At 33.5% G+C, this 23,006-nt stretch overlaps 1 protein-coding gene across 1 annotated transcript; it reads right to left on the reverse strand.

The window, feature by feature from the left end:
• Positions 1–2,873: 2,873 nt before the first annotated feature.
• Positions 2,874–11,500, reverse strand: LOC110740333 (mitogen-activated protein kinase homolog NTF6-like). The gene is made up of 6 exons (XM_021920824.1): positions 11,224–11,500; positions 7,689–7,818; positions 7,277–7,414; positions 4,658–4,990; positions 3,717–3,900; positions 2,874–3,616 (listed from the first exon to the last, which is right to left on the reverse strand). Exons 1-6 carry the CDS (start codon positions 11,376–11,378, stop codon positions 3,441–3,443), a joined length of 1,116 nt encoding a protein of 371 aa, XP_021776516.1. The 5' UTR covers positions 11,379–11,500; the 3' UTR covers positions 2,874–3,440.
• Positions 11,501–23,006: the final 11,506 nt, after the last annotated feature.

A 23,006-nucleotide genomic window follows, 5' to 3' on the forward strand; every position in this document is an offset into this window, starting at 1 on the left:
ACATGAACTATTGACAAGTTGCATTCGACAACACAAACTTTGGCTAGAAGCTTAAATCAAACAGCACGACCTATAACATAAGGTGCATGAAACATCATTAAAAGGGATTGTCTCTTGAGAATCTCTCGGAAACAACCCATACATAATATTTTATAATTTTTTTATTTTTTTTATTAATTTTTTAATGCTAGCCTTTATATATATGTGAGAATAAAGTCATATGTGAGAATTCATACTTATATGAGAACTGATCTATAATTTAGAACACGTGAGTAAAAATTTAGAACATACGAGTAAAAATTTAGAATATGCGACTCAAATTTAAATTTAGAACATATGACTAATAATTTAGAAATATGACTAATAATTTTGAACATGTGTGTGAGCAATAATTTAGAACATCTAATTCAAGAATTAGAACATGAGAGTAAAAATTTTAAAAATTTGCTTTATGAAATTTAGAACATATGATTAAAATTTAGAACATCTGATTGGGGAGGGATCCGGTGAGAACATGTCCATATGTGAGAATTCATACTTATATGAGAACTGATTTAAAATTTAGAACATAGTGAGTATAAATTTAGAACATGTGACTCAAATTAAAATTTTAAACATATGAGTAATAATTTAGAACACTTGTGTGAGTAATATGTTTAGAACATCTTATTTAAGAATTAGAACAAGTGATTAAAAATTTATAAAATTTGCTTTATGAAATTTTAAACATATGAGTAAAATTAGACATCTGATTTAAGATTATGGAAATATGAATAAAAATTTAGAACAAACTGGTATAGAATATAGAAAGTGTGAGTAAAGAATTTAGAACATACGAGTAAAAAAAAATAGAACATACGCTTTAAAATCTGGAGCATATAAATAAAAATCTTAAAACACACGGTTTAAAATTTAGAACATATAAGTTAAAATTTTGGAACAAGTTATTTAAAATTTATGACATCAAACTTAAATAATTTATGGTTTAGAACATGTGAGTACTAAATTAGAACATTTGATTTAATTTAGAACACCTAAGTTTAGAACATCATATTTAAAATTTAGAACATACGAGTAAAAATTTAGAACATAAAGAGTGTTCTCACATAAGAAAATTTCTCACGAGAGTGTCGATCGGAACACCACCTCACCCAACCCCAAAACTAAGGGCATGTTCTCTTACGTTGAAATTCAGTTCAGTTCAGTTCAGTTCAGCTCAGCTCAGTTTAGTTCAGCTCAGTTCAGTTCATTTCAGCTCAACTCCTAATTTCCTTCTCTTATAAAATATTCAGTTCAGTTCAGCTAAGTTCAGTCAATGAAAACAAGCCCTAAATTGTAAAGGGTAATTGAAGATGAAGCGAAAAGGTGCCTGAAAAGATCTCCAAGTAATCGAAAATCAGAAAGAAAGAAAAAAAGGTGATATTTGGTATGACTTTAGCTGTGTAATTGGATTGCTTCGCCATAACCAAATTCATGAAATAGATTGCTTGTTTTGGGTGGGTATTGAACGCCGAGAAAGGGGCGGGGAAAGGGTTGCGATTCGGTGGGGTACGATGAGGCTACTTTGGCAGGGAACATAGTTGATTTGTGGGTCGGGAAGAAGGAAAGGGGAAAATGAGGATGGTCGTTTAGGGGTGGCGAGCGGATTTCCAGTGGGGCTAGTTGGGTTAAACCTTGCCTAGGGTGGTCGTTGTTTAGGCAAGGGTGGCAGCAGAGCGGGGTCGTCTTTTTTTTATTATTATTATTTGCTTTTGTTTTTTAATTATTTAAAAATATAAGCCTAACTAAATGGCATTAAAAAAAATTTAAAAAAAAAGAAAAGGAAAAATAAAAATATATTACGTATGGGTGGTTTTCGGGAGAATCTCGGGTGGCAAAACTCACTAATAATATTTCGTGCACCTTATGTTATAGATCGTGCAACTCGTGCTATTTTGGCTACAAGTCAAAGTTTGTGCTGCTGAGTGCAACTTGTTAACAATTCATGTTGTTGCTGCCAATTTTACCTTAGGCCCCGTTTGGTTTAATGTAAAACATTTTTAATGGAAAATTAGTTTTCATGAAAAATATATTTTCAAAGAAAAACACAATTGCATACTAGTTTTCCTTTGTTTGGTTGCATACAAGAAAAGTCCAAGAAAATAAAAAAATAAGAGTGGAAATGTAAGGATGAATGAGAGGAGAGTAAAAAAAGGAGGTAAGGAGAAGAGAGGAAAATGTGGCTTCCCTTGTTTTGGAAAGGAAAATGTTTTCCATCATTAAGGATGAAATTTTCCATCCTTGGAAAATTGTTTTCCACCCCTTAACAAACCAAACAAAGGAAAATGGGAAAAAATGGAAAATTCATTTTCCATGAAAACCTTTTACATCAAACCAAACAGGGCCTTAATATAATACATTATAAATTTTTTTTAGATAAAATTTATTAATAGTAAAATAATAACTTTTTTAGTATAAAGCATAACTTTAAGTACTTTTAACATAACTTTTAATCCGTTTAACAATAAAAAAATGTACACTCGTCTATTTGGAGAATTTGTGTTTTGTTTATCTGATATGATCTAGTATGATCTTATTGTCAAAGTTAACCAAACTTTGACCTTATGTGTACAATAATCTATAAAGAAAAATGTATCAAATAAGATCTTGTTATATTTGTAATAATGTGTTTTTTCTTAATGTGTAATTTTTTCATGATTTTTTTATAACGAAATTATAAATAATTAATGACAAAACCGCATATAAAACAATGATCTAATTATATTTTTTATAATCTGATATGATATGATCTAAACTCATTTTTTTGAAATAAGTAAAGATAAGTAAAACATAACAAGACCTAAGTCCACACAGACACAGATTTTTAGAACAAAGTATGAAACTATCAATTTGCATTTGTGCTTCATTTATAGTGTTGAATTGCAACAAAAGAATACAAACAATATCACTTTCTTTCTTCTATACACTCAAGGTGAATAATACACGTTAGTACCAAACTTCAAGCACACCATATAACATCGTATAAGAGCTGGGAACACCTTTTGACGAATTGCCATTCGCTTCTCTAATCCCTATTATTGGTTTGATAAGTTTACCTCGGTTATGGTTCACTTTTCGAGATTATGATCTAAGGCTACAAAAACCGCTAAAGGAATTAGAACCACTCCAACTCCCTTACTGTCAAATCCTCGATACATTCCCTAATGTTTATTACTATTAGTTGCCTCTGACAACCTTCTAAAGAAAAGGAAAGAAAAAGAAAATAAATAAATAAATAAAAGCGCAAGCTCTTTTCCTCAAACCCTCACCAAGTCACCTCAAATCTTAGATCCAATACAGTACATATATATCCACTCACGGCTGAAGCAGCCAATTATCATCCACAAGACATCTGAGTTAGATGATTATATTTGATGCAGACAAGAATGAAAACAGGAGTCTTACTCGATCATCTTATCAGGATTAAACTTTAGGGTCTCCCGCCATACAAGCTCCTTTATATCTTCTTCATCCAAGGTTGATTGCTCAAAATCAAATTGAAAAGGTTTTGGGCAGGTAGGCTCCTCATTGATTTCATGAAGGCTCGATAAATATGGGTGATTCAATGCTTCGTCAACTGTTAGTTCACATATTCAAAAATCCATTAGCATACCAGAGGACAAACCAGCAATGGACTTGTTGGAAAATAAGCAAGCATTGAGATGATAACAGCATACCTGTTATTCGTTTGCTGGGATCAAATACAAGCATCTTCTCAGCTAGATCAAGCACCACAGGAGATACACTTGGAAATTTATGTGAAAATGGCTGTTTTGGAACACGTGGCAGCTGTTTAATGTACATTTTAGCATTTTCACTTCTCAAAAATCCAAGGTCGGAATCTTCAGGAGAGCCTAGCAGCTGACATATTAAGTTGTAAAGAAATAGATCAGATATAATATATTGGATATTGACGCAATTCAAGAGACATTCAATCTGCAAGACTTGTTCAAATATCCATATGCAAGCTGCAAGTAGATAAGGACTATTCCAGAAATATACTACCGACCTTGACAAATCTACATTTGAAAAAACAAAATCTCCAAAGATGCGTGCACACACAGAGAGCCCCACACACACACACACACAAGTACATGATACACCACGAAAATGTGGCGAAGATATAATCAGAAATCAAACTGAAATATTAATCCACTCAATGAGACATTTAATCTTCGAAACTTCTTCAAATTTCCATACATAAGCAGTTGATGTTCATTCCAGAAATAAACTGATCCATTTATGAGAAAGCAAACTAACCCACAATGACTACACTCACACCATAGAATTGCTCCAGTATTTAAGTATTATGGATAAAGGATAAAGATACATACATGCTGCATTTCCAAGTACTTATAGCTCATAAATTCCTATTCGTCGTGGTACAGTTCCACTTTAAAAAATAAACAAGCTTTCTCACTATACAGTATTCACTTCTCATATCAACCAATGCATCTATAAATACTAATACCCTTCAGGCCTTTAACACGTCTTCTACTAAAACTAAAAGCGTACAACCACCTTGAGTATTAATACTAACATGCTTTCTTTTTTTTTTTTTTAAATATGCCACATTTAATGATAACAAATACTGTAAACAGGGACTAAATAGAATAACCTCATTTATGAGCTGTAATTGCTGCAAGTAGTCTTTTCCAGGAAAAAGAGGTTCCCTCTTAATGATCTCCATCATGATGCAACCGACTGACCACATATCAATCGCTGCAGTATACTCTGAACAATTAAGCAACAACTCGGGAGCTCGATACCATCTAGTCACAACATATTCTGTCATAAAATCTGTCTCTGCAGTAGTTCTTGCAAGCCCAAAGTCACATATTTTGAGATCACAATTAGCATTTAGAAGCAAATTGCTTGGTTTCAGATCCCGGTGCAGAACATTTGCTGAGTGTATATATTTTAGCCCGCGTAATATTTGATATAAGAAGTACTGCCAAGGAAAACATACTAAAATTTTTAGACACATTGGATCATCTGATGCACGGGGTAAGATATATCACAAGACTTTAACTACCTGACATGAGAGTTGTAACAAACATAACTGATCAAATCGTAGCAGCAAATTTGTAAAAGAACAGCAAAAGGTGGCAAGAATACAAGTATCCGTAAGACAAAATGGTCTAGAACAGATAACTAAGCCCAAATTGTGGTCATTTCTCAAGTCAGAAATAGGATTATATTTTGATTGTAACAAAATACTATTACGGTCACCAATGTCTTTAATCATGTATCATTGAATTTTGGTTGTAACATAAAAGGCTGTTTTCTTAATTTTTTTTAATTTATTGCGACAAGAGCTTTTTTATGGTCACCAATTTACCTTTTACCAGCACTATCTTTAATCATGTATCAAATAAAAAAAATTAAGAAACACAACGTAACATATCAAAGATCACCTATGATGATATATTTTATCACACATTACCGGAAAAAGAAAAGGTCAAAACTTGTGAAGATTGACCACCAAAATCAATGTCCCAAAAGTTAAAGAATGGAAGGAGAATATTTTCACTTTACTCAAGTACAGGGACCGAATATAAAGAAGCAAAGTTCACAGAATTTCACATTACATTTAGACCATCCCAACAAATGTTATATTGAAATCTTGGTTTTAAAAAGCGTGCCTTGCTCCCAGGCTCTAGAAATGGGCTTTAGCTAGGCAAGGCTCTGTCACCAACGGAAGGTACGCCTCGTGCGCCTTTGGTAAGGCGCGCCTTTGAGCCTCAAGGAAAATAACTAAGATTTAAGTTATAAATTGAAGAATGATGGACATTTTTTCAAATTCTACCTTAGCTTTACATATATCAATATTTAATTTATTATGAATCTTTTTTATTGGTATTAAGTACAATCAAAGTAAAAAATAATTTGAAATAAATATATAAATACATGCGCCTTGCATAAAAAAGGCGCACGCGCTTCGCGCCTAGGCTGCAAGGACCATTTGCGCCTTGCGCCTTTTAAAACTAAGATTGAAATAAAATGAGCAAAATATCAACACTAATCCATCCACATTTTTATGCCTCCTAATGCTATTCGACTTTATTGTTTCAAGTAATTAAATTTGCCCCATCTATAGAACAAAATAAAAATATAATTTCTTTTTTTCGCTTACTATTTTCATTTGTTTGGAAGACAAAGTCTATCTAAAAATAAAACAAAATATCCATCCACCATTAAGAATCCCTTATAAAGGCCCCTTAGAAATTTCCACAACTCAATAATCGCATTATCACATGGAAACTAAAACTACCATTTCTCACAAACAGCATGTGATCTGACAATTTAAGAGCAACATAACCCCTTATCCACAAATTATATATCCATCAAATGGGTGGTTACAAACTCCTGGTTATAATTAATGTTTTCACTAATGGGCTTAACCATCTTCTTAACAATCCATATAGCCCCAAAATTATCCACTTTGAGCTTTTAACATGACAACACTAGTCCCCTTCATCACCAAAACTGGGCCCACAAACAAACACAAATCAAGAACTTTTTTCTTCTTCTTATAAATCCCAACAAAAACTCTGAAGGACACCACTGATTCCTAAAACTCACAACAATGGGATTCTTTCCACATTAGCTTCTACCTATTTTCATTATAGGTAACACCATATATTTGTCTTTGGCATTCTAGCCAAAAGTATTCCAATGTGTGCAAAAGCAGTAGGAATTAAGTCAGGTAGTTTGTATAATAAACTAAGGGATATGAATTATCAACAACTGGACATATTGGAGCTGGCATTTGGGTTGGGCTCTTAGATGCTTAGAAAATGTGTACTTTCAACAAAACTACCATGAATAGAAAATGTGTAGTTTCTACAAACCTACCTAATCAAATCCATAGAAATTGGACTAAGCTACATAACTGTTAGTATTGAATACATTTATACATGTGAATTGCATCAAACTAAAACAATATGCAGCACCATCTTCTAATTCATGCAGCCGATACCGGGTAGGCAGGTACCATGTTAATCATCAAACTCATATACATAGGCATAACCAAGTATGGTCAATAATATCAACTAAGGACTTCATTTCTCTCCCTCTTGAACCATAAAGATTATATAGGGAATGAATTAACTCATCATCCATTTCGAAATGAACAATAATATATGAAACACAATTGTGAGTTCCTTCAGGCCCGCTTTGCTGCAAATGGCAAATAGCAATGAACTATTAATACATTTTATGAGTCAAGGATCACCTGGCAATGATCTTCAGTGAGTTCCTGGGTGGAGCGGATAATTTGATGAAGATCGGTATCCAGTAATTCATAAACAATATAGACATCATTAAAATTTTCTCTTTCAGGTGGTCGTATAATGTCCTTTATCTTGATAACCTGCATTAGCAGCATATAAGCATATCAATTATCAATATACATTCAGACAGTATAGACTTAGTAATAAAATTTTCTCAAAGAATATTGAGGAATTCTGTTATTTCTAAAGTTCAAATATAGACACCATATTGACCATAACTACAACTACAAGACTGGGAAAAAGGGGAAAAGAACTACAAAATGAGACAGTGTGCTGAAAAAGAATCAATCTGAAATAGCAAAAGAAAGTTAAAACATGCTACCCCAATAAATTATAAGCAATTACTGGAATTACATTATCATGGTCCATGTGACATAGCAGTTTGATTTCCCGCAGAGTCCTTTTAGCGTCAATTCTATTGTTAAACGCATCTGCAATTTTCTTAATAGCGACATCTTCATTTGTCTCTGAATTTCGTGCACAACTGCCATCAAGAAAAGAAATGAAGCCACACAGTAAATATTGTAGACAAAGAAATCTGCAAGCATCATGCAGAGCCACAACATACAATAAAAGCTTATCTTTTTCCAGCTTTTTCATAGAAGGACAAGGAAATAGAATATCATCAAAATTAACACTAATCCTCAAATACAACAAAGAACAGAAAATGAAATACAAGGAAAAGAAAGAAACCATGAGGCACATACCAATAAAATTATACAAGAAAGTGTCAACTCAATTTATTTGTGCACAAATCTGAAAAGAATGTAATAAACAAAGGGGTACCCAGGAAAATTGCAATTTGATCTATTCCAATAAAAAGAGACATCCCTACAGTTTTATTTATTCCCCCCAAGCTATCTTCTGATCATGTATAGAAAACTATTATGTTTACCCTGTAATTCAGGGAGTTATACCTTTTTTACATATAAGAAATCAGAATTATATTTGCAGCTGAAAAGAGTTGTACAAACAACAAAGACAAGGGGTCCTCTAAACTGATTAAAAAAATTACAGATGAGCCCAATTTTATTTAAATCTCCCAAACTGAGTAATTCTTATATGCCCTAGCTGCATTGGCCCATAACAATGCTGGATAAATAACCTAATATCAGACTATCAGGTATCACTACATACTAGAAGACAAAGAAACTCATGAAAAGATCGGGGAGTTTGCCCCAACTACACATTTTCATGAACACATTTTCATGAATATTATGACATAACTTCATCTCCATTACCTAACCAAATACCCTATTAAAAAAAAATTGCATACAATCCATATCCTCAATTTAAAAAAACATCACTTTGCATTTCTTTCTTCTCTTCATCACTATTACCACCATAATCCTTTTCACTCACTCCCTATCCCCCCCCCTCAGCACCTTCACCATCACCAAATTCACCGGCACAGTGAACCCACTCTCCCCCCCCCCCCAACACCTTCACCATCACCAAATTCACCGGCACAGTGAACCCGCTCTCTCTTTTTATTATATAATGCCCACCAGGCCCACCAGGCCCACAACCCTACAATTTGACCAAATTCAATTTCTCAACCAAAATATACAGACTTAATTCTATGACACCCCCCCCCCAAAAAAAAAAAAAAAAACAAAAAAAAAAAAAAGTACGACAGCATAATGAACTACTAATGAGGGACTGAGGGGTAAGGAATTTGGGTAAGAAAAATAGGGGAAACTTAGGATGAGAACTGATAGGTGTTGTGGCTAAGTTAGAGGAAAATGAGGAACAAACGAGGGAGGCAAAGGTGTCTAAAACTAGAGGGTTTTAAAGAGGGGGCAACGGTATTTAGGGTGTTGATGATCCAAAAAGACATGGGATAGAGGCAAGTGCAAAACAGAGAAGAGTTGGGTTGGAGATCTCTTTCATGGGTATGGACAAGGGAGGAAAAGAAAAAGAAAATAAGTTTGGACGGTGAGGGAGGAAAGGTCAAGGATGGCAGCTAGAAAAAGGAGATGATAGGTAAATAAATAGGACACTGGGGTCATCTTATTAATGAAGACGATCAGATAGTGATGGTGTTGATAAAGGTGATTTGAAGGTGATTAAAACGGTTTAAAAGCAACAAGATGGTTGTGGCGGTGACGGGAACGGTTAGTAGGCAACAGAGTTTAGAGGCAGCAAGATGGTTGTGGAGGTGGAAGTGGAGGTGGAGGTGGTGACTGGATAGAATGTAAGTTAGTAATGTTAGGATTAGGTGGTAATAGATGAATAGAAAATTATTAAAAAGAAAAAAAAAAAAAAAAAAAAAAAAAAAAAAAGAATAGCATAGAGAAAGGAAGGTGGAATAACATCAAAGTTATTGTCATTAACGTCATTAGATATTTTTGTCCAATTTAACAAGGTCTTCTTTGGGAAAAATCTGTGGATGATTGAGTATTGACCTAAGGAGCAAGGATATATGTGATAATTTGCCGAAAGTTACATGGTTTTTTATATCAGTTTAAACTTCTAAATCTCTCAAAATTTAGCAACCAATTGACAGCACGGAGATAAGAAAATAAGCTTCTTTATGAAATATGAGAAGAGAACCCATATCATCAGTTGATGGCAGAGTACTTCTAATTTAGCACCGCAATCAGTAAACCATTCTTATACCTCTACACATGCTCACAGCTCAAGCCTCAAAGAACTTCATAGCAAATGGAATTGGAATATACTCTTGACTAAACTATATAGAGAAGGAAGCTACTAAGCCTGCTATTTTAAGGTCATATTCTTGCTCTAGATTTTCCTGTCAGTTACCTGTCTTTCTAAAGCCACAAATACAGAACCTTCAGGTGGACACCAGCTGCCTGTATATAGATTAATTTATACCTTAATCAACTAAAACAGAAATGTGTGCACATGTCCAGCCGGTGATGTAGGATTCAAAGTTTAATTTATTAATCAAACTGTACCGTTAATGAATAAAAAACTCATCATCAAATCCCGTCTATTCAACCCTTCACGTGACTTTACAAACACCAAATTATTCCCAAGAATTCTGAAAAATAAAACTCAATGCCAAATCTAAATGTACCCTTAGTTCTATGTCTCAGAAGCAAAAGATGTTTTTTATTTGAATCCTCTTAGAAAGTCATTCTTGGTAAAACATTTTCCTGAAATAAATCTGCTCACAAAAACTTAACAGCGAAGATAATGGTATTAATTATACATTAAAAAGTTAAATCAATAACAATAAAAAAAAAATTCTTCTCAGAAAAATATATGAGCCCCTTTTCTAGCCTCGATCAAGTAGGATAAGGCCGAACACATTTAAACCTACCCAAAAACGGCAACAATAATCAATACTACAACGAATGTAACAATTATTGGCGTCATCATTGTTTAGTATTACTAATCATGCAGAATAGTGTAGTACTCATATCACAGAAAGGACAATAACTCAGAAATTCAAATTTCTGCAGCTCTTAAAATTTTGAAAACACCAAATCAAATCAGTTGATCATCAATAAAACGATCAATTTGAATTATTACAATTTCGTACCAGAAAATAAATATCAGAACATGCTATTCAATACAATCACGAAAAACAAAATGCATCAATCATTAGACCTTTACCAACCTAACAAAACAACTACTTCATCAAATTTTAGGTGGGTACAAGTACAACGACAAATCGATACAATCAGCTAGCAAAACCTCATCAAAAACACGAACACAAAACAATCAACAATAACATAAAACCCTAATTACTCAAATTAATCCATCATCATAATAAACAACAACAAACTCAAATCATTTCAAATTTGCAATCAAATTCAAACAATTAACCTTAATCAAAAACACAAATCCCAGTAAAACAAATCAAATTCCTCAAATAAACCCCAAAAATGAAAACGAAAGAGGAGAGAGAAAGTACCAAACAATGCCATAAGCACCACGACCGACGGGTTGAATAGGAGGAGCATACTTAGAAGAGACCTCGAAAAGGGTACCAAGGATATTGTACATGGTGTAAGTTCCGCCATAAGTAGGAATTCCTCGAACTTCCTTTGATTTTGCTGAGTTTTCCATGTTTGTGTGTTTGTGTTTCTCTCTCTAAACAGTAGAAGGAGTGTGAGAAGATGAAGAAGTATGTATAGTAGTGCAAAATGACGTCGGGTTTCTTTGCTTTTTTGGGGGATTTTGAAATTTGAACAAAACGCCTTTCTCTTCTTGTTTTTCTAATCAAACCTCTAACGGGTGGGGCTGGTCGTCGTTGAAAATTTTGGATACCAAGGCAAGAGGTGTCAATTCGGGTTGATGAGTCGAGTTAAGTTGATTTGGATTAATTCGGGTTAATGAGTCGAGTTAAGTTGATTTGGATTAAATTGAATCTATTTCAATTTTGAATTGTGTAGGGGTGTAAAAATTACTCGGGATTGAGCTTAGTTAAAGCTCGTTTATGTTCGTTTATTTAATAAACTAGTATAGCACCCGTGCGATGCACGGCTTACAAATCTTGATACTCATATTCATTTCACAAAAATTTTAAAATAAAATGATTTAATGACTAATAATGAATTTACTTATAAATATGTCTTAATCATATATTTTTAACCCTCAAATTAATGATATACGAAGTACTACTTGAAAATAACTTTTTTTTTTAAAAAAATTCTTAAATTGTATGGAAAGATTTGCAAAATAATTTAACTCAATGAACAAACAACCAATACCCACATGAAGTCATATTTTTCCCTCATTTCTATTTGCGCCACTGACCACCTCATTTTTAAATGGGAGGAATTTTTTGTGTGGCTAGTCACACCGTGTGGCCGAGGTTACTCTAGTTACTTGGTCAACGGTTACTCTAGTTACTTCTAACCAAGTAACCTCTTAAATAACCCCTGACCGAGTAACTCGTAACTCCTGACCGAACCCCTCGAGGTAAACCCCTGACCGAGTGACTCGAGTAACTCATGATCGAGTAACCTCTGGAGTAACCTATGACCGAATAACCCTTAATCTGTAATACCCCGTATTTTCATACGTATTTTCCTAATTAATTATTATCTTCTAAAAAGGGTATTTTAGTAATTCAACTTACTATTTAAATCTTGGAGCCAAAATGATATTTGAATTTTGGCGTCAAAAGTATTTTGAAAACTAATCATTATTTTGGGATAAGATTTATTATCCATTTATTCTATTTTAAAAACCGGATTATTTATATTTCAGATATTTTAATTAAGGCAAAAGCTATATATTATTATTATTTTAATAGGTCCAAAAATCCCAATTAATTAGCTAATAATTTCAGTTTTTCCTATGTGAAAATCTTATTTTTATTTAGTTAAATTATTTGGTGAATATTCGGTATTTTATTATTTTATTATTTATTACAATAAATATTATTTACACAATTATTTTTAATTCCTTAAAACTAGCAAAATATATTTCTAAATACTAAATAGGAGGGCTGAAAATATGAGCTTAGGAAAGCTCAAAAATTTCGGCCGAAGGGGTTATAGCCTCTGAAAGTTCTGCCTATTATTTCCTACGCAAATCCAATTCTTTTCTTCTCGAAAAGAATACGATTTATACATTGTTTGATGAGATTTCGATCTTTCTGTTTTGGTTGTGGAGTTATCGATAACCTAACTTGCTGAGATTTGGGACAGTTGGATTTCTAACTTAGGTGTGCATTTTTTTTTATTATATATATATATGATTATTATGATATTATTTTAAAAATAATATTTAAGCATTATAATTTTTTTTTCCCATTAGGGCCCATTTTATAGTTTAGAACAGGGCCCCAAAATTAAACAGGATGACCCTGATCTTAAGCTATTGTTAGTTTATAACTCTTAATTGATTTGCATGATCCAATAATATCTAGCGTGTTTTTCTTCAAATGAATTTTTTGTGAGTTTTGGCCATACAGAGTAATAATATATGAAATATTTGTTGTAGCCAGAAACTTAATCATGTAAGTTCTTTAATGTTCCACGACCATCTAATATCTATATTTATATCTAATACTAAAGCATTAACCACTTAGTTATATTTTTCCTCTTAAATTCTCTCCATAAATAATTCAGTTTTTGTTTTTTTTTTTTTTTTTTTTTTTTAATTTCTCTTGATTTTAAGTTTTTTAAGTGCTTTATACCTCATGATACATTTGCTCAAATATCACTATTATTTATGAATCTCATCCAAATTCTATAACGTTGATTATGTACCATCAAACAATGTACAATTCAAAAGCTAATAAAACTTAACAATAGTTGCAATTAAAGGACGATCAGATTGTAAATAAGAAGAGCAACCACGAAGGAGTAAAAATAAACAATCTCTTAATTATAAACAATCTCTTTGTACATACAATTTTTTTTCTTTTTAAATAATAATAATAACATATGAAGTATAATGTCTTATTAAAAAAAAGGCATTAACTTTGAATAATTGATGATGTGTTTGATGAAAAAATTATTAAATAGGAAATTTTGTCAAAAACTACCAATTAAAGCACGTGTTTTGAAAACAACTACCTATTAAGTTTTTTTTTTTTAAAAAAAAAATAATTACCACAAAGTTGTAAAAAGTTTAACTAGCACTACCACTCTAATAATTCCAACTTGAAAATTGGGCATGTAGGTTTTACTTTTTACCTTTACCTCATAAAATCACTATCTAAATTGACTAAATTACCTTTCATAAAGGTAAAAAGTGATAAAAAGTGAGACCCAAATGCCGGAAATTCTAGCCAAAATTGTTAGAGTGGTAGTGCTACTTAAACTTTTTACAACTTTGTGATAGTTCTTTTTTTAAATAAATAAATAAATAATAGGCAGTTGTTTTCAAAACACGTGCTTTAATTGGTGGTTGTTGACAAAATTTCCTATTGAATATAGTAATGAGAGTAAACATATTAATAAGGGTAAAAAAAAAGTATATACACATTTTTGTATATATTATATACAGTCTCTTCGTACATGCAATTTTTTTTTCTTTTTAAATAATAATAATAACATATGAATTGAAGTGTAATTTTTTTATTAAAAAAAAAGGCATTACAAGTTTTTTGTTTAAAAAACTTTGAATTAATTGATGATATGTTAAATGAAAAAAAACATTAAATATATTAATGAAAGTAAACATATTAATGAAGGTAAAAAAAGTAATACACATTTTTGTACACATTTTTTAGGGTATAATTGGTATCACACTATTTCTAAGAGTTATCTTCTACTTTTTGTAAGGAAGGAATGATATGTAAGTTTATAATTAAGATTTAAATATTATGCTACTTTTGAGATCCTCAAATTTCTAAAGTAAAAAAGTCGTTTATTATAAAGAAACACATTTATTATTAAGATGGTTCATGAAATACTCGTTTAATAAACGAGCTATTTATGAACACTACTAGAAAATGGCCAGTTTCCGACCGAATTATGCCGACGGACCAGTTTTTCCGTTGCAAAACCTATCATCAACGACGGAACTACGTTTATCGTTAAATTCCGTCGAAAAATCGTTGTTCCGACGGAAATTTTCTCGCAAATTTTCCGACGGAATTAATTTCGGTCGGAAAATTAAATTTCCGATAGAGTCAGAAATTTAATTTTCCGACCAAAATTAATTCCGTCGGAAAATTTGGAAGACAAAGTCAGGGTTTTCAATTTTAAATCCATTTGCTACTAAAGGAAAAAAAAGGGGAAGAGAGAGAAAGAAAGAAAGGGAGAAGCAGCAAGATCCGCCGCCGTCGAAGAGAAAACGCCGCCCAGCCCTAGGTCGAAGCCGGAGATCCGCCACCGGAGGTAAACGTCGACCAGCCCTTCCGTTGGTCGGCCGCCGGTAAGTGTAGGTTTGGTTTTTTTTTTAATTATAAAAACGCCTCCATTCACCACCGTATGCTTTGAACAGCTACCACTGCGCCGGTCAGAGGTCCCGCGTCGCCCAACCACGCAGTTCTCCGTCGCCGGTAAGTATTGTTTTGTGTTTTATTTTTTTATTTATTTTTTTTAATTTTAATTAAAAAATGCAACCTTTGCTTTGTACAGCCACCACCGCCGTCGGTATCCAGTCGGCGCCTTTACAATAGCCACCACCGTCGGTATCTTTTGGTTTTTATTTATTTTTTTAAATTTCTGGTTATTTATTTATTATTTTAAAAATTTCTGGTTTTTTTTTAAAACCCTAACCACCACCACCCTTTTTGGACAGGTTTCTCCAACATTGTCCTCGCTCCGACCAGAACCACCACCATCTTCACCACCCGCCGTTCTACAGCTAGTAATTGTACCTTTATTATTATTATTATTATTATTATTATTATATATATATATATATTATTTTCGAATAAAAATTGACATATTAATTTTTACTATTTGTAGGATTTGAACATTTACTTGCTTTGAATCTCAATAAAAAGTGCAGATCTTGAGGTTAGTGACATTATAAATTTAAAAATTCTTAGTTTAGTTTATTCAAGTTTTTATTTTAAGTTACTTTAGTTTGGTTTATTTTATTATAATAATGGTTGATATGTTAGTTTAATTTGGTTTATCATAATAATATAAGACATGACATGTGAAATTGCTTTGATTTAGTATAATAATGTATGACATGATATGTTAGTTTAGGTTGATATTTTATTATAATAATGCACGGGATTATATGTTAGTTTATATTGGTTTAGTTTAGTATAATGATGTATGTTAGCTTAGTTTAATTTGTGATAATTTTATAATGTATGTTAGTTTTGTTTTATTTAATGTAATGTTCATTAGTTTTGTTTAGTTAATGTAATGATTAATAATTTTTTGTATCAATTTAATTATAAATATTAATTGTTTTTATATGATTATTTATATTAATTTAATGATGATTATGATATATTTGGTTTACTTATAATTATTATTTTAATTTAATTAATTGTGTTCTTTACTTTATAATGGTTGTGTTATTTGCTTGGCATATTTTAAAATGAGCGTGTTATAATGATGGATGTGTTATAATGAATGTGTTATAACAATGGATGTGTTTTTGGCTTTATATATTTTTGAATGAATCATTTGCATAATCATTTGCCTAGATACCCGTTCAAGTCATACTCATTAGGAGTATGTCTTGAATAGTCCCCGGTTGGGACTGTCCTTAGACGTTTATTCTCACTTAGGTGGTGAATGTATGCCTTGTTATTGATTCTAGGGATTATCCTGCTTTTTTATTTCTCTACAATGTTCTCTGGGTACATATGACGGGTTATCTAATAGCCTTGATCGTGTACTTGGAGAACTTAAGGGAAATGCTGCCGGATTTTCATAGAATTGAAAACCTGGCATACATTCGCTAGTGAGATTAAATGTCCAAGGATGGGTTAGGTTGGAGTGATAAGGACCTTTGGACATCATTTACAATCTTATTTGCATTTTCATAACATTTTTATGGATAATGAATATTCAATACGCATTGTGACTAATGTAATTATACATATTCGTGAGTTGTGTAGAAGTTATAATCATGAAACGAACCGAACGTAGCTGGATGTATGAAAGGAAGGTTGGACATTCTATTAATCCGGATTTTGTGAAAGGGGTAGATGAATTCCTTAAATACGTGGAAGATCATCCCGAGAGCAGCAACCCGAATGAAGTTAGGTGTCCATGTTTTAAATGTAAGAACAAGCAGCTATGGGATGCGGAAACGATTAAAATTCATTTGTATCGCAAGGGTTTTATGCCTAATTACTATGAGTGGATGTGTCATGGGGAAGGGTTTCCGGGAGTTCCTGAAGGGCCGTCAAATGAATACCATGAAATGGTTTTCGATGCTTTTAGTCATAATGAAGATCAAGGGCATTCTGAAGAGGCAGAGGAGGAGCCTAATGCACAAGCTAAGCATTTCTTGGATTTGTTAAAAGCTTCCGAACAACCATTATACGAAGGGAGTTCATTGTCTATCTTATAGATGGCTGCCCGAATTACTAGTCTTAAGTGCGAGTATAATTTGCCCCATAGATGTGTTGATGGGTTTGCTTCTTTGGTCAATGAGGTTATTCCTAACAACAACCATATGGCCGGTACATTCTATGAGGTGAAGAAGATTGTAAAGGGGTTGGAGTTTCCTCATGAAAAGATTCATGCATGCCCGAAAGGATGTATGCTATTTTGGAAGGATGATGTTCAGCTATCTACATGTCGGGTGTGTGGTAGCGACCGATACAAGAAGACTTCCAAAGGTAGCTTAGTGCCTTTGAATGTTTTAATTTACTTTCCGATCACACCGAGATTGCAAAGGCTCTATGCAACCAAGAACATTTCGGAGGAAATGACATGGCATTCGAAAAATCCTCGAGTTCAAGGCACAATGGCGCACCCTAGTGATAGTGAGGCTTGGAAACACCTCGACAATTGCTTCCCAGAATTTTCCAATGAGCCTCGTAATGTTCGACTTGGCTTGTGTACAGATGGTTTTGCTCCTCATGGTAAGTTTGGGGGACAATATTCTTGTTGTCTTGTCATATTGACCCCTTATAACTTACCTCCCTCAATGTGTATGAAAAGACAATTCATGTTTCTTTCATTTCTCGTTCCTGGTCCTAAGAACCCTAAGGGCAATTTGGATGTGTATATGCAACCGTTGGTAGAAGAGTTGAAGCATTTATGGGAAGTTGGTGCAAATACTTATGATATTTCAAGGAACCAAAATTTTAATCTTCGAGCAGCCATCCTTTGGACCATTAGTGACTTCCCAGCTTACGGTATGTTGTCTGGTTGGACCACAGCGGGTAAGAAGGCTTGTCCTTATTGTATGGATAAAAGCAAAGCATTTTGGCTTGAACACGGTGGCAAAGTTTCTTGGTTTGATTGCCATCGCCAATTCCTTCCAACAGATCACCCTTTTCGAAAAAGCAAAATTGCATTTTGTAAAAACAAAGTCGAAAAAGGTTCACCGCCACACATCATGTCAGGTGAGGAATTGTGGGAATGTGTGAGACACCTTCCAAAGGCAACTGATGGACCGGAGGCATTGAAACACCTCAAAAAAGAAAAAAAAAAAGGGTGGTTCAAGCAAACCTCATTGTGGGAACTTCCTTATTGGAAGCATTTGCTCATCCGTCACAACTTGGATGTCATGCACATTGAAAAGAACTTCTTTGATTAGCTAATCCACACCATAATGGATGTGAAAAGGCATACATGTGACACGCCATCGGCTCGAAATGACATTGCCAAATATTGTAAACGGCCACAACTTCATATGCATGAAGATGATAGAGGAAAAGAGTTCATGCCAAAAGCCCCATTCGCTCTTGACAAGGATCAAAGAAAAGTGTTGTGTGAATGGGTTAAACAGTTGCGTTTTCCAGATGGATATGCCTCCAATTTGAGCAGATGCGTAGATTTACAAAGCTTCATGGAATGAAAAGCCACGATTGTCACGTGTTCATGGAGAGGTTGTTGCCCACTGCTTTGAGGGAATTGCTCCCTACCCATATTTGGGATGCGGTTACAAGAGATCAGTAAATTCTTTCGTGATTTGTGTTGTTACACAATCACAGTTAGTGACATGGAGCGATTAGAGAAAAACATAGCTGAAATCCTTTGCAAGCTTGAGAAGGTTTTCCCTCCTGCATTCTTCAACTCTATGGAGCATTTACCTATTCATTTGCCATATGAGGGCAAGTTATGTGGTCCTGTTCAATATAGATGGATGTATCCCTTCGAAAGGTAAATCAAAGTCCCATTAACTTCTTTCATACAAACCCTTCATAGTCATGACCTATTTACGCAATTAATTATACTATTTTAAATGCAGGTTCCTTAATCACTTGAAACGTAAAATTAGGAACAAGGCTCGAGTTGAAGGTTCAATATGCAATGTTTATCTCACCGAAGAGATAGCAAACTTTTGCTCAAATTATTTCCAGGCGTCAGTTGACACAAAAACTCGAGATCTTGGTCGAAATGTGAATGTAGACGTGGAATCCACATTGGACAACGCTGACTTATCGGAGTTTTTCTCGGTGGATAGCGGTCGTGTCTCATCTGAGGGTAAAACTCGGTACTTAGATGAAAAGGAACTCGAGTGTGCTCATTTGTTCGTTTTACGAAACTGCGGCATTCTTGGTGAATACGAAAGGTATACGTGGTCAGGATTGAAATTTATTCATAGTTTTGAAGAATTAATTTGGTTGAATTACTAATTTATCTCGTGTCATTGACCTAAAGGAAGTTTGAGGACTACGTTCTTAGTACCCGACCTTTTTTGCGCAGAGAGGAAGTCATGGAGAAATGTGACGTCGAATTCTCTGATTGGTTTCACCATAAGGTGATAGAATTGTTCTACTTGTTCTTTAAATATGGCTTTTAGATATTGCAATTCTCTTTAATTAATTCTTCTATTCTTACGTAAATAGGTTGTTGAAGAGAAACCAAATTCGGATGTCCTCCAAGCATTGTGCATGCGTCCTTTCAAGCGTGTTCGAACTTGGGGGCGGATTTTTGTTGGTGGATTTAATTTCCATACACATTCCTATGGTAAACACAAGTCTAAGATGAATTACGGTGTTTGTGTGTCTAGTGAGGACGGTGGAGAGTACTTTGGCATTCTAGACGATGTAATTGAACTTGTCTACACTGGTCCAAAAAAAGAGTATAAGACTACACTCTTTAAGTGTAGTTGGATGGATTTTGGTAGGGGTATGAACATACATGAACAGTACAAGCTTGTCGAAGTGAATCATACTAAGAAATACCCCAAGTATGATCCCTTCGTATTATCTTATCAAGTGACCCAAGTGTACTACACATCCTACCCTAGCCTAAAACGGGATCGAGTTCAATGGTGGTCTGTGTTTAAAACACAAGCAAGGCCTGGTTGATGCTCCAGTAGACCTTGAGTTTTTGAAGGCACCGTCCCCAGAAGTTCATGCAACGCTTTGTCCACCGAATGACATTCCTGACTACGACCCAGTTGAGGTTGACGACGAAGATGATGATGGCGACTTAATAATCTCAAGCGAATCAAATGATGAATCCAACGTCGACTCTAGTGATAGTGACGAGGATGATGACATCGATGTTTTTTTTAAATTATAGTAGTGATAATACCAATAGTGATAGTAGCGATGAAAGCCACGAGTAGGAAAATGTGGTTGTTATTGTAAAATAAATAGGATGCAGTTGCTTGTACTTTGAATGTAATTGTCGGTTTAATTTGATTGTTATTGTAAAACCAATTAAAGAGTTGGTCGTTCTATTTAATTACTTTTACATCTCATTGTACTTCTAATTTTTGTAATGTTAATAATATCATAGCATGTTACTAACGTTTTTTTCAGGTTGCAATGGTGGGAGGGAAAAAAGGAGAAACGTCGAAGAGAAGAAAGGGAAAGGAGAAAAGACAAGTTTTGATATATGATGATGACGAGGACATGGAGGACGCGGAGGACGCGGAAGATTTGGGTGACGACGAGGATCCTCAAACACAGATGCAGATTGAGCATCATGAGCAACAGCTTCAGGCGCAACAACTTCAGGAGCAACAAGCCTCACAGTCTTCTCAGAGGGTGGTAATAGACCCTGCCACGTGCTGGTAGACCTGGAAAACGGGTCATTCGGGTCGGGTCAAATTCGGGTCATCAAATGTTCGGGTCGGGTCGGGTCATTTCGGGTTTCGGGTCGAGTTCAGGTCAATAAATTATCCGATCGGGTCGGGTTTCGGGTCAATACTCCGGGTCAACTTTGGGTCGGGTCGAGTTAGGGTCGAGTCAAGTTTGGGTCGGGTCATTTCGAGTCAGGTCAGTTTTTGAGTCCATATATTGGGTCAAGTTCGGGTCGGGTCATTTCGGGTCGATAATTTGAGTCAAGCAATTAAGGTGAAATTAGTAGATTTGTAATTTTTATACGGATTAATTATTAGTTTTGTTTTTTTAATAGGAAATATAGTTGTTTGTGTTAATATCATTGTTATTGTTGTCATAATAATAATAATAATAATAATAATAATAATAATAATAATAATAATAATAATAATAATAATAATAATAATAATAATAATAATAATATTATTATTATTATTATTATTATTATATATCAAAAATAGAAAAAATCATACAACCTACAAACAATTAGTGGGAAACCAAGATACAATATGGGCCCCTAATCCTCTAGGCTCTAGCTACATCAAACTCAATTATTATTTATTTTATTTATTTATTTATAATAATCCCTTTGTTTTTAGTTATATACTCCATTTTCATTGGACATTTATGCAATAATACAGATGAGTGCAAAACTTGGACATAAATTTTGTAATTATCAATAAGTATACAAATAAAATAGTTGAATCTTAACAAGCTATTCAATGTGACAATCTCATTATCTCAATAAGTATTTACAAAGTAGAGTTTAGTAGATTATATTTTTTTTCTTATGAGTAAATCACTAACATTGATTATAAACTCAAATTATAATATAGTATGAAATCCCAATTTAGATGTAAAAAGAAAAAAGAAAGTTCTAGTTAAGCACTTAAAAAAAAAAAAAGCAAAGTGGGTAACAATAGCAATACACAAAGTCTTATATGTGGTTGGTCACACCGTGTGGCAACTGGCAAGGGTTACTTGGTCAGTGTAATAGGGGTTACTTGGTCAGTGTAAAGGGGTTGCTTGGTCAGTATTATGGGGTTACTCAGTTAGTGTTAGTAATAGGGGTTACTCGTTAGCATTATAGGGGTTACTTGGCCAATTTTATAGGTGTTACTTTATTCTTTTATAAGTGGTCACACGGTGTGGCTAGCCACACACAAGACAAGCTGATAACAATAAGCATCAACTCTAATAAAGTGGAACTATTTATGAATTAAAAATAAAAACATGTTATCGCGTAAGATGATGTTTTTGTATGATTTGAGTAATAATAAAGCAAATTAACACCATTAAGGTATTATTAGCTTATTGTAAAAACCTATTCAATCAATCTAATTCTGTTTATTTATAACGAGTCAAAATCATAATAAGATTGTTAAATTTAGTTTAAGTCATGTCTTCAGTATAGGTTACTTCATAGGTTGTCGGTTGTCCTATGCTCAGTTCAGTTCAGCTCCAATCAGTTCAGTTTAGTTCAACTCCTAATTTTCTTCTCTCATAAAATATTCATTTCAGCTCTATTCAGTTCAGTTTAGCTCCAATAAGTTCAGTTCAATTCAGTTCATCTCTGTTCAATAAATGTGAACAAACCCTATATTACATTTTTAAATTTCATTTGCAAGAAATTCGAATATAAAGTTACAATTAGATATGTTTATCATTATAAACAAAAGTTAAAAATGAAAATTTAGGAGGGAAACTTACCACCATAATGAAATAATGAACAAAGCATCTATCTAAGGTTATTTTTTTTTTTTTTTTTGAAATTCAGCCCGCCAAAAGCAAAATTCTAGCGGTAAAACTCCCTCCTTGAATCCTTGTCTATTACTCCAAATTTACCAAAAAAAAAATAAAAAAAAAATAAAAAAATCAAACAAAAAAGAGTAAAAATATGAAAATATCTTACTCTAGTACTCCACTAACTATTACTAAGACTCTAAGAGAGGCAAAAATCATTGAGGCATGATGGACCACTACCAGGTATGGACTCCTTTGGTCCATACCTAGGGGCAAAAATGTACTTTCAAGTAAATATTTAGACAGTAATTATTTTGTTACCA

The sequence above is a fragment of the Chenopodium quinoa genome, unplaced genomic scaffold, assembly GCF_001683475.1.
Source record: "Chenopodium quinoa cultivar QQ74 unplaced genomic scaffold, ASM168347v1, whole genome shotgun sequence".
NCBI classification, from domain to species: Eukaryota; Viridiplantae; Streptophyta; class Magnoliopsida; order Caryophyllales; family Amaranthaceae; genus Chenopodium; species Chenopodium quinoa.

Coding starts and splice junctions, on each gene's coding strand:
- LOC110740333 (XM_021920824.1), bottom strand. CDS start 11,378: ATGGAAAACTCAGCAAAATCAAAGGAAGTTCGAGGAATTCCTACTTAT. Junction 7,819..11,223: donor GGTGCTTATGGCATTGTTTG/GTACTTTCTCTC, acceptor TCTTGATGGCAG/TTGTGCACGAAATTCAGAGA. Junction 3,617..3,716: donor TCCCAGCAAACGAATAACAG/GTATGCTGTTAT, acceptor GTGAACTAACAG/TTGACGAAGCATTGAATCAC.